We start from the raw sequence: 10,890 nt of genomic DNA, 5'->3' as shown, positions 1-10,890 counted from the left end.
GTTTTCATTACACAACAATCACTTTTGCGCCTTGAATCTTGCACCTGATTAGGTATGAAAATACTAAAACTAATACTGAAACTAACTAAAACTAACTAAAACTAAGCATGAAACCAAAAATAAAAACTAATAAAAACGAGAAAAACCTCTGTGAAAACTAATTAAAACTAACTGAATTAAAGAAAAAAAAGTAAAAACTAACTAAAACTAAACTATAATGTAAAATCCAAAACTATTATAACCCTGGTCCTGACTAATAGTGGGTGCCAAATGCATCTAGAATAAGATATCACACATTCTGTTGCCCTAAGGAGCATTTTTTGTTTTTATTTTGTATCGTTGGTTAATGACCATAATTAGTCTAATCGTTCAGTTCAGCTGTTTGTTTTGAATGAATATCGTCCTGTTGTCCACTACAGGGGACATGCTGAAAAAATGCAATTAAAAATAAATTTTAAGAACTCTAAATTGTGAGATGTTTTTTGGACCCCAAGGATGTAGGAAATTAGAAAGAAAAATAAATTTAATGACACTTACTTTTCTTGGGTCCCAGGACAGAACCACATAGACTTAACATGGATAATCTTTCCAACAATGACTTCCTTACAGTTTTTTTTTTTAAATTAATATTTATATTTAATTTGCACCAAAGGACATTCAAAGCTCTTTTTTGGATGTTGGCTGCCTTTTGTTCTGTTCTCTGTCAAGATGATCCCACACTGCTTTAGTAATGTTAAAGCCGGGCTCTGGGGAGGCCAATCCATGACTGATAGTGCTCCACTGGATGTTTTTCTATCCAGGTATACTTTTGCTACATTGGCAGTGTGTTTGGGATAATTGTCATGATGAAAATTTAAGAAGAAGAAAAAAAAAAAAAGCTTTTTAGATGGTATTGCATGGAAGATCAAAATCTGATGGTAGTTTTCGGTGTTCATAATTTCAAAAGAAATTTCAAATTGGGATTCATCTCCCCATCAGACCTGTTGCCACTGATTCTCAGTCCAGTTCTTGTGCACTTTGGCATGCCCCCCCCCCCCCCCCCCCCCCCCCGTTTCCCTTCTGTAAGAATGGCCTCTTGACATCCACCCTTCCACTGAGACCATTTCTGATGAGGCTTCAGTGAGCAGTAGATGGATCAGCTGAAGGGCCAGAAATGAGGGTTGTCTCAAGACTTTTGCACAGTACTATATGTTACTGTTTAGGACTTACATATTACTAATGCTTGCACAATCTTTGTGTGTGTGTGTGTGTGTGTGTGTGTGTGTGTGTGTGTGTGTGTGTGTGTGTGTGTGTGTACTGTATGAATTACAGGAGGCATTTCCTCCAACAAGCCCATTCCCAGCCGTAAAGAGCTTGCTGCCTGCACCTTGTTTTTTACATCATGCACAATATCATAATATGGATTAGCTGCGCAAAGAAAGGCGCGTTAAGGCTATAATGGCTATAATGGTGAATGGCCTGTTTGACCTGTTTTGCATTAGCAGTAGTGTACCGACTTGTGGAAATGATTTTATGTTTAAGAAAAAGTATGTTAAGTTTTACAATTTTGTTTACTTCCGTATTTTCATGATGCTATGGTGACGCCTAGTGTTCGTTTTGGGTACTGCAGTTATAAGCTTTTTCTGTCGAGACACCTTCAGATCACTCAACCGCTATCACAGTATTTGTACAGCACGGTGGTTTCCCTCACTCCAAACCTTGGAAGAGATACGCCTGTAAGTGTTGTCAGTTACAGTTTGTCATATAATACGACACATGTGAACCGTTTTCTTTGAATCATTAAGTTTGATGAAGCATCTCTGTGTTAGACTTTTGCTACTAGCCTGCGTTATACATTGTTGCCTAGCAACGATGTCCGTGTTTGTTAATTGTTTAATGTGAGAGTGCTTATTTTGATAAGAAATGTGTAAATACATGTGAAAGTGTGACGAGACTTTTCTAACTGACATGTTGTGTTTTATGTCTGTTGAAGTTTTACGATTTGAGTATATGTGGATGAAGTGGCAGTTCAACGATTAAACTTTAATCAAGGAAAGCCCCTCTCCTCATTTTACTCTCGTTAGCTATCTGTCAGTGCTTTGTTTGGACACAACTGCCAGGAGAGAATAAGTAGGTCTACAGTAGGGTGAGGTTGCTGCTCTGTCACGTTCCTTACATCATGCACCTGTGAGTCAGCAGAGGGACGGACAATCACGGACCAGGAACAAGCTGGCATAACTCCGAGTCACTGAACAGCGAGACCTCAGCCTCCGGAGGAAACAGGAAAAGTTATTCATAGAAGAGGTGGAGGTATGACTGCGGACTCGGAGGAGCAGGAAGACGAGCTGCTCGCCCTCCAGAGTATCTTTGATGCGGACGAGTTTGTTCGGGATGAGTCCGAGTCTGCCGGAGAAATCCGAGTGTCCGTTGAGCTTCCTGCCGACTTCAGTGTGGTTCTCAGAGAGGGTAAATCATTGGTGCATTAATATATATAATATATATATTGGTCAGCTTGTCATTTCTTGTTTTTCTTCCTAAGGTGAAAGTCTGAGGCAGTATGATATTTCTTTCCTTCCACCTCTGCTTCTGACCTTTGAACTTCCTGAGGACTACCCATCCTCCTCCCCTCCCTCCTTCACCCTCACTTGCAGCTGGCTGACTCACACACAGGTATTCAGCAGAAGAAAGTGACTCAGTTAAATCATTGTTGGTCACATGTGCAGCCTGTCAGTGTGTGAGAGATTCACAGGACACTGCAGAGCCTCAGCAAAGACGACATCAATGTATTTTTCCCTTTTTTTGTTCCACAGTTGGCTGCGCTGGGTGCGCACCTCACTGATCTCTATGAGGCCACTGGGGGCGCTGTGGTGCTGTTCTCCTGGGTCCAGTTTCTCAGAGAAGACGCTCTGAACTTCCTAAACATCCACAGTAAGCTGGAGCTTCCTCCTGATGAACGCAGCACCCTGCATTATAACCAGGACAAACAAGATGCTAAACCCTCAGAACCAAAGAATGATCAGCTCACTCCAAATTCAGAAGCAGACCTCTCTGTACCATCCTTGGAAGTTCAGGAGAATCCTTCTGATGGGAGCAGCACAGACTCTCAGGGAGCTTTGGCTTTAGACTCCGACACAGAGGACCAAAATAATCTGAACTGTCAGCAGAACCAGTGTGATCTAACCTCAGATTATCAAAAACCTCCTTCTCCAGAGGCTACACTCCCAGATCAAACTGCACACACTCCAGATGTGACAGCCCTCCAAACCTCAGAGTTTGAGGCTGATTCCCAGGATGATCTCTCTTCAGCTACAGAGAAATCTGAGCCTCTCCCATTTTCTCAGTTGGATCAAAGTGGTCAGGAAGAGGCCTTAAATGAAGGAGATGTTTCATTCTCATTGTTGCTTCCGTCTACTTCCTCAGGCCTGCAAGATCCAAGTGAACAGGGAGCTGCTTCTCTGCCAGTCCACCCCAGAGATTCACCTCAGAATGAAGAACAAACCCTCTCTGGTCTCTTTTTAACTCCCTCACAGACTCTCCTGTCACAGATTTTGATCTATGATGCAGGTCAGAAAAAGAAAGTGTTTGCCACCACCGTCTTTGACTGTGGGGTTTGCTTTGTGGGCTGGCTCGGGTCGGAGTGTGTGCAGCTGTCTGGGTGTGGCCACATCTTCTGCCGGGCCTGTCTCAGTGAGTTCTGTAAGGTTCAGATCACAGAGGGGAACGTCCGGGGTGTCACATGTCCTCAGGCAGACTGCACTGGGGCCCCTACACCTGCACAGGTACAGTCTTGACCTGTTTGTTTTTGATTATTTTATGCTGCAGGTGGTTGAATCTGCAGAATCGTTTCAACAACTGTAGTGTCTCATACTTTTACCTAATGCTGCAACACATTTTATAAGCTGTTAAAAAGACCTGTTGGATGATTGGAGTGATGTCACTTAGAGTCCTCGTTCTGCCATGGTTTGTATATTCCAGCTGTGCTGCACACCTCTTTTACACACTGAAAGTAAAAACACTTCCACAAAGGACACACCTGTGCATCCTCAACTATAGCTCCTCCCACAGGCGTCCTCTCTCATCTGCATGTGTTTTAAGAACTGACACATCCTTCAGCATGCATAATGAGGGCTCTGAGGGACATTCGTTCACCCACACTCAGAGGGGGGTTGATGTGGATGGGTGTCTGTTTCTGCATTTATTTTCGTGTGTGTGTGTGTGAGAGAGAGAGAGAGAGAGAGAGAGAGAGAGGGGGGCCTGTGTGTGTATTTGTCTATGTGCATGTATGTGAGCAATATTTGTCTGTATTGCACTTGTGCTTTGTCTCTTCTCCTTCTTCACCTTCTCCTTCCTCTTTCCTTTCTCCCCCCGTCAGTAATCTGCCCCTCCCCACTTCTCAGCTCTGGTATACTAAAACTTATACTAATATGAACAATTAAAGAAAGAAAGTCCTTTTTTTCTTCCTTTCTTTCTAACAAGAGGAGCCTGTCTAGAGCTCCTCTCCACAAAGCAAGTGTGTTTGACACAACAGAGCATGCAGACCATAATTCTGCTTACTTAAACTGTTTGCCTGGACAGTTAAAAAAAAAAAAAGAAAAGTATTTAGATCAGCTGACATCTTCCTCACTTTGTGTCTCTCTGCTCTCTTCTTCTCTGTTCTGTTTGGTAGGTGCAGAGTCTGGTAGGGGAGGAGCTGTTCAGCCGCTATGACCGTCTCCTGCTACAGGCCGCTCTCGACCGCATGTCCGGTGTGTGTTTCCTTTCTGTTGCTGTTAAACTGAGTGTGTAGTTAAGCTTTCATACACTGATTGAAATGTGTGTATTGCATTTCTATCACAGACCAGGCAGAAAGAACATCTCTAGCTCCGTCCTATTCATAAAAATCTCATTTATTTTCACTCCGGGTTCATGAAAGAGTTTCTGCTTGTGTCTCTCAGATGTGGTGTACTGTCCTCGGAGTTCCTGCGGTTCTGCTGTGATTTTGGAGAAGTCCAGCAAGGCAGCATTTTGCTCTGTGTGCAGCTTTGCCTTCTGTGTCACCTGCAGAAAGACCTACCATGGAATAGACAAGTGTGAATCCAAGAAAATACAAGCAAAATTGAAAGTCTTTTTAAAAACAGACATCTTGCCACAGACAGAAGGTATACAAGGATATACTGTTTCAATAAGTATGTGGGCATGTTTTTGTGTTTACTGAGAATAAAGATATGTTTTTTTTAAAAAAAAGAATATTTAAAGTGACAATATTTGCAGTATGAGTGGTGCAAATATTGTTGTGTTTCAAAGAAAATCATAAAGCATTTCAGTCCTCAGCATTTCAAAGCAGGAAGCACAAGAAGCAACATGGAGATGTCTTAGTAATGTGTCTTATGTCAGTGCAGCAGTCAACAGCGTCAGTTCAAATGCGTCAACCTTCATGGAGGAGTAAGGTTACTGCTTTATCACTTAAAGTCAAGTGGAAATGATGATCATGAATGTTATAATGCTGCATAGTTATAGAGTCAAAACACAACTAAAAAAAAAAAAAATTCAACCAGATTCTTGATAGTTTGAGAGTACTGCTCATAATATGGTAATGGTATCAAACAGATATGTTTGGTCATCCTTTAATGACAGTCCCACCCCTTGACTGAATGTCTGTTTTGTGTTAATGCAGATGTGGCTTGATGCTCTGTGCTATCTGTGTCTCTTAGAGGGTGTGAAGGCTCTCATGGAGGACTACATCAGTGGCAGCAAGGGGAGGAAGCGCTGGCTGGAGAGCAGATATGGCAACATCATGACCAGACTGGAAAGTAGTCTGAGTGAGAACTGGATAGTCGACAATAGCAAGTGCTGCCCTCACTGCTTCAGCAGAATAGAGGTATTTAGTCATGTGCACACATTCACATCAACTCCTGAGCACAGAGCAGTCCAGAGAGAGTTAACGAATGTTTTCGACTCTGACTTTGCTTTATATTGCAGAAGAATGGAGGATGTAACAATATGATTTGCACTCAGTGTGGACGCAGGTTCTACTGGCTCGACGCTGTCAGTCTGACAACAGAAAATGTAAAAACTCGCTTTCAGGAAATACCCTCTGCTCGCCGCCGAATCTAGCCTCCCAGTTCTTCGGCTGCTTTCGGCACCTACCCATCAGCAAGCTGCATGTGTGTTTTGTTGCATTTAAATCAGTTTTATTTCAACATTTAAACAGATTAAACAAGTAATGGTGTGAAGCATATTTTTAAATGAGGACCATTTGATTGAAACTATGCAAAAACCTTTATTTTGTAAGGCGTTTTGATACAGACATATCATACTGCGTCATGATCGGTAGAGGGCGCTAAACAACAAGAGTGACCAAACAGTGACGTTTGGTGATTTTGGTGCATTAAAATATTTTTAAAATTTATCTGAGACATTACTTAAACAAATATTGATATTGGGTAAACAAAATGTAACAATTCTAGCAGAAATGTCCCTTTTTGTTCAACTTTAAAACATTATACCAACGTCATATGTTCATAGTAGGGGTGGGACTCGATTAAAAAAAATTAATCGAATTAATTAGAAGCTTTGTAAATAATTAATCGAAATTAATCGCATTTTAATCACATTTTAATATTAACATGATAAATATTAATTTAAGTTTGGTTGATGAATGAATCAATATACATAAGCTTAAACTTCAAAATTTTATTTTCCCACCAGTCTACTACACAGACCAACGAAGGGTGGAAGTGCTCCTGTGATAAGCAAACTCCTGAAACTTAAGCTTCATAACTGGATAGTTTTATTCAACATTAATGTCTCACTTAATATAGTTGGAAATTAATTATTGATCAGCTGTATTCCTTGATGTTGTTATGCTTGTTTTAACAGCCTTTTTTGAATAAAGACTTAAAATTAAACCAAAAAGGAGAAAAAGTTCATTCTTGTGCACTGAGAAACGTTCCACGGTGCAAAGTGCGTTAAAATGCATTACAATTTTTAATTCGTTAATTTCCCTGTAATTAATTAATCGAAATTAACGCGTTAAAGTCCCACCCCTAGTTCATAGTTATAATTTGTAGCTGATTATCGTCTTCACTGTCAAACTTTCAAAACTTCACTGTCAGTAAACCTGTCCTGAGTCACATGTGATCATGTGTCTGCAAACACAGAATTGAAATGCTCTGGTAATATTCATTCATACACTCCCATCTCATTTGCACATTAAATTAGGTGCAGTCACTGAAGTTACAGTAAACAGTTTAATTAATGGTGCATACATTTGGTTTACATCATTTGTCAGCTGCAGTAATATTTTTTTCTGTTCTCTTGAGCTCCCCGTCTGCTGCTCCAGTGCTTCCTGGTTTGAGCAAAGGAGGAGTCTGAGGGTGGAGCTGGTTTAAGTGCAGAGCCATCTGTTGTGACTATACAGGGGAATGGGTTCTTTTTGGGTGCTACATTTAGTTATTGTCCCCGTGGTTTCCCCTTTGGCATGTAAAACGGCTCATTCAGTTACCGTACAGTTTGGGCTGTCTCTCTTTTGAGCCTATCCCAGCTACCACAGGGTGAGAAGCGGGGGATCATAAATACTTAAATAAGATAATACACCAATAAGCTTGATACGCCAGAGTTCTGTGTTGTCCTGTTTACTTTGTTCAGTCGATCTCACTATAACCTTTGAGCTCAGAGGGAAAAGGCTGTCTCACACAGTAGCAGCAGTAGCAGGCTACAGGTAGATACTGGGCATTTAGCTTCTACACACTCACCGACTTCCTGTTTTTGAAACGTCCTCCTTTCCTCCACTGTTCTGTCACAACAGTGGAACAAAGATCACTACTGCATGGCCCACGACACGAGACACAACTGGAAATCTGCAGATGTCTCTCATATCAGGCCAGCATGTTTGAGTTTCTGTGTCTCTTCCATGAAAATCCCATTTCCCATTTCTTCCTCGTAAATGTCTAAACAGTTTGCCTTTATTGCAGCCGGTTCATGACAGCCGGCCAAGCAGGAATTGTCAAAAATATTGACCGGCTCATATCTACTTAATAGAAGGAACACAGAATGATACCTTAGCCAAGTTTAGACACCTTAAAACATAACTTTTGTTATGTTTTAGTTTTGGACTCTGAGATTTTATTTAATTATTCTGAGATTTTTGGAGTACTCTGAGGTTGTATTGCTGTATATATTCCTGTTCAGTATATTTAATTGTGTTCTCAGTTCTTGTTGCATTAGTTTAGTTCTCCCTCTGTGTCTTCCCCAGTATTATGTTCCCTTCCTCTGGTGTCTAGTGCCTTGTGTTATGTTCATGTGTCTGTTCAGTATTTCCTGTTTTACTTTGTCAGTCTCTTGTCTCTCATGCTTTGCTTTTAGTTTACTTCCTTTGTCTCGTCTCTTGTGAACCTGTTCAGCCTTTCTTCCCAGCTGTTTCCTCTTCCCTAATCATCCCTCTGTGTATAGCATCTCAGTCTACTTATGTTCCTGATTTTGTTCCTATTCCCCTTGCCCCAGTGTTTCCTAGCCTCTGAGAGTTTCCTAGTGTGTTGTTTTTTTAGTTTTCAGTTTCACTGATGTTTCCTAGTGTTATATTTGAGTAGTTCTCGGTTCTGTTTTTTGGACTTTGTTTGACCTTTGCAGCCAGCCTTCTGCCACCAATAAATGTCTCATTTTCAGTTAAAACCCTGTTTGCCTCCACGCGTCCTGTGTTTGGGTCCTCGCTAGTTACAGACTCTACAGTCAGCTACTGCTGACCGCGACACCTTTTCACTGTAAATTCGAACAGAAAAGGTACAAATTTGTGGTGAAAAGAAATCCACAAAATGCATATACAGTGCAGTGCAAAAGTCTTAAGTCACCCCTCATTTATTTATATTTTGCTAGGAAAATGGGAAATGGGTGCAGAGATTTATTTTAAAACACATGAAAACATACATGGAAATATAGCATATTTCAATAATGTACAATAATGTTGAGGTCCAGGATCTGGGGAGGCAGCGTGTTTGGTTCTGTACACCATCCAGAGATATGCCAACTTGTCAGCTAACATCTCTTTGGGAATCACATTTATCGTGCAAAAATACTATTTTTAAGTCTGTCAAACTGTGTTATCTTGGCTGTTTTTTTGTTAGTTTGTTTCTTTGGGTTTTTTTTTTTTTTGTAAATTCAACTAAAGAAACAGGAACAAATGATGTGTTTTTGTGAGAGGATGCAGTAAGTAACAAAATGCCTAAAGATACAATTTAAACTTGGTTCTTTGCAAAGTTATGTGTAGACACAACCCTGGTTCATCCCTTGAGTTAGTGCCTGTTTTGTGCTTGAATGATTCATAGGTCAGTGTTAAATGGCTTAACAAAAACAAACAAAATTCCTCTGAAAATGGAAAAAGGACTGGACTGAAAATAAAAATGAAAAAGCAGCCAAAGTCCAAAGAAAAACTTTGAAAGACCTTCTGGAGAGCTATTGCTCAAGATCACTTTAAAAATTACAAGAAAGTGTGTCAAAATATAAAGAAATAAGGGGTGGCTCAAGACTTTTGCACATCACTGTACATATACACCTGAACTGAAGACCAATAACAGCCCTGAGCGCTGTTGTTGGTTCAGTCGCATTCATATCAGTGAGTCACTGAGCTGACTGTCAGTCATCGACTGAACTGTCAGTTTGAAGCAAATGCTTCCTGAGTCTTCTTGGAGCACAGTGACTGATGCAACGCTGTGAGCTAGCACTGCATGGCTTAACATTTAGCATAATGACTTGTAAATGTTTCTGTTTTCATGCAGAGCAAAACTTATTAAAAAAAAAAAGAACGAACAGATGAAAGCTAATGACTTAAACTTTGGGCCTGTGCACCACATTTCAGGCAATCTGTTCATACTTTCTGTGTGATATCCTGCTGACAGATAAACAACACCAGGGGCACAGAAGCAGCTTTCCTGGCAGAAGTAATATCAAGAATAATGAGTAAAGCCTGGTTATCAGTGCAGTGGAAACTAGGCTACGGAGAGCATCTTCTCCCTGTGAGTCAATAACAGCATCAGCTAACAACATTTATTTCCCCTGGAGCGGTACGAGCTGAGCTGTGGTAGAGAACGCTTGAGAAACACATTCACTGTAATAATCATCAACTTAGATCCATTATTATCATCTGCACGTTTATTCATCTGTCAGAAATCTCACACACACACACACACACACACACACAGAAATCCACATTAGTTGTCCAGGCATCCGTTCAGTCAGTCAGTGGTATATTGGCAACACTGTTCAGAGGCACTAAAAGTACACTGAGGTTTTCACAGAGATTACAGGAGCATTACAGGAGGTTTGGGGGGCCCCCTTCCCTCACCATAAATGGAGGTGCGGGGGTCCTGAATTCTGCCAGTGCACTAGACTGAATCAGTCAGATAAATGGGCTTGTGTGTGAGGCAAGCGTAACCTATTCCAGTTATTAGAAACCAATACAATGGAAATAGACGGGCACATACGAGACATGTGGGCAACACTAGGATTTTTGGGAAATATGATTACTCGCTTTCCGGCTGAGGGTGTAATCAAATCATTTATTGAACTCTCACATATATGTGACAACATCAAAGCTGGGACCAGGAGCTTGGCGTAAAGAACTGGAAAACAGAGGCAAATGGTTAGCCTGCCTCTAAAACTCTAACATCTACCTACAAGTACCTTTAAAGTTGACTGGTTTAGAGATGTCACCTTTTCTGACAACTTTTAAGAGTTTCTATGCTGTCCCGGTGCTTAATCACGAGGAAGCTGAGGTTTATTCTTGAACTTGGCAGCACATTTCTGTGATAACAGACTGTACGTCACAAATTTGTGAAGTAGCTTCCTAAAGGTCAAGAAAAGAACCTGAACTGTTTGTGGTTTTATTGGGAGATATGTGCTGCAACCACACTCTGGGACTGGTGTGTGCTCAGAGCGCTG

The 10,890-nt window shown here is 41.0% G+C and overlaps 1 protein-coding gene across 3 annotated transcripts; it reads left to right on the top strand.

Moving 5' to 3' along the window:
• The first annotated feature begins 1,343 nt into the window (after positions 1-1,343).
• Positions 1,344-6,194, top strand: LOC115778964 (E3 ubiquitin-protein ligase RNF14-like). Of its 3 annotated transcripts, none has more exons than XM_030727364.1 (8): positions 1,344-1,715; positions 2,176-2,445; positions 2,519-2,649; positions 2,790-3,758; positions 4,646-4,724; positions 4,914-5,117; positions 5,670-5,836; positions 5,938-6,194. In XM_030727364.1, exons 2-8 carry the CDS (start codon positions 2,292-2,294, stop codon positions 6,070-6,072), a joined length of 1,839 nt encoding a protein of 612 aa, XP_030583224.1. In that variant the 5' UTR covers positions 1,344-1,715; positions 2,176-2,291; the 3' UTR covers positions 6,073-6,194. The 3 variants fall into 3 exon arrangements, with proteins under 3 accessions (XP_030583224.1, XP_030583226.1, XP_030583225.1); XM_030727366.1 differs by having other exon boundaries at positions 2,064-2,445; XM_030727365.1 differs by having other exon boundaries at positions 1,973-2,445.
• The last annotated feature ends 4,696 nt before the right edge of the window (positions 6,195-10,890 follow it).

This window comes from Archocentrus centrarchus, chromosome 4 (genome assembly GCF_007364275.1).
Source record: "Archocentrus centrarchus isolate MPI-CPG fArcCen1 chromosome 4, fArcCen1, whole genome shotgun sequence".
NCBI lineage: Eukaryota > Metazoa > Chordata > Actinopteri > Cichliformes > Cichlidae > Archocentrus > Archocentrus centrarchus.
Note: the sequence above shows the minus strand (reverse complement) of the source record. Positions and strands in the feature narration are given on the sequence as shown.

Coding starts and splice junctions, on each gene's coding strand:
- LOC115778964 (XM_030727364.1), top strand. CDS start 2,292: ATGACTGCGGACTCGGAGGAGCAGGAAGACGAGCTGCTCGCCCTCCAG. Junction 5,118..5,669: donor CATCTTGCCACAGACAGAAG/GTATACAAGGAT, acceptor TGTGTCTCTTAG/AGGGTGTGAAGGCTCTCATG. Junction 5,837..5,937: donor ACTGCTTCAGCAGAATAGAG/GTATTTAGTCAT, acceptor TTTATATTGCAG/AAGAATGGAGGATGTAACAA.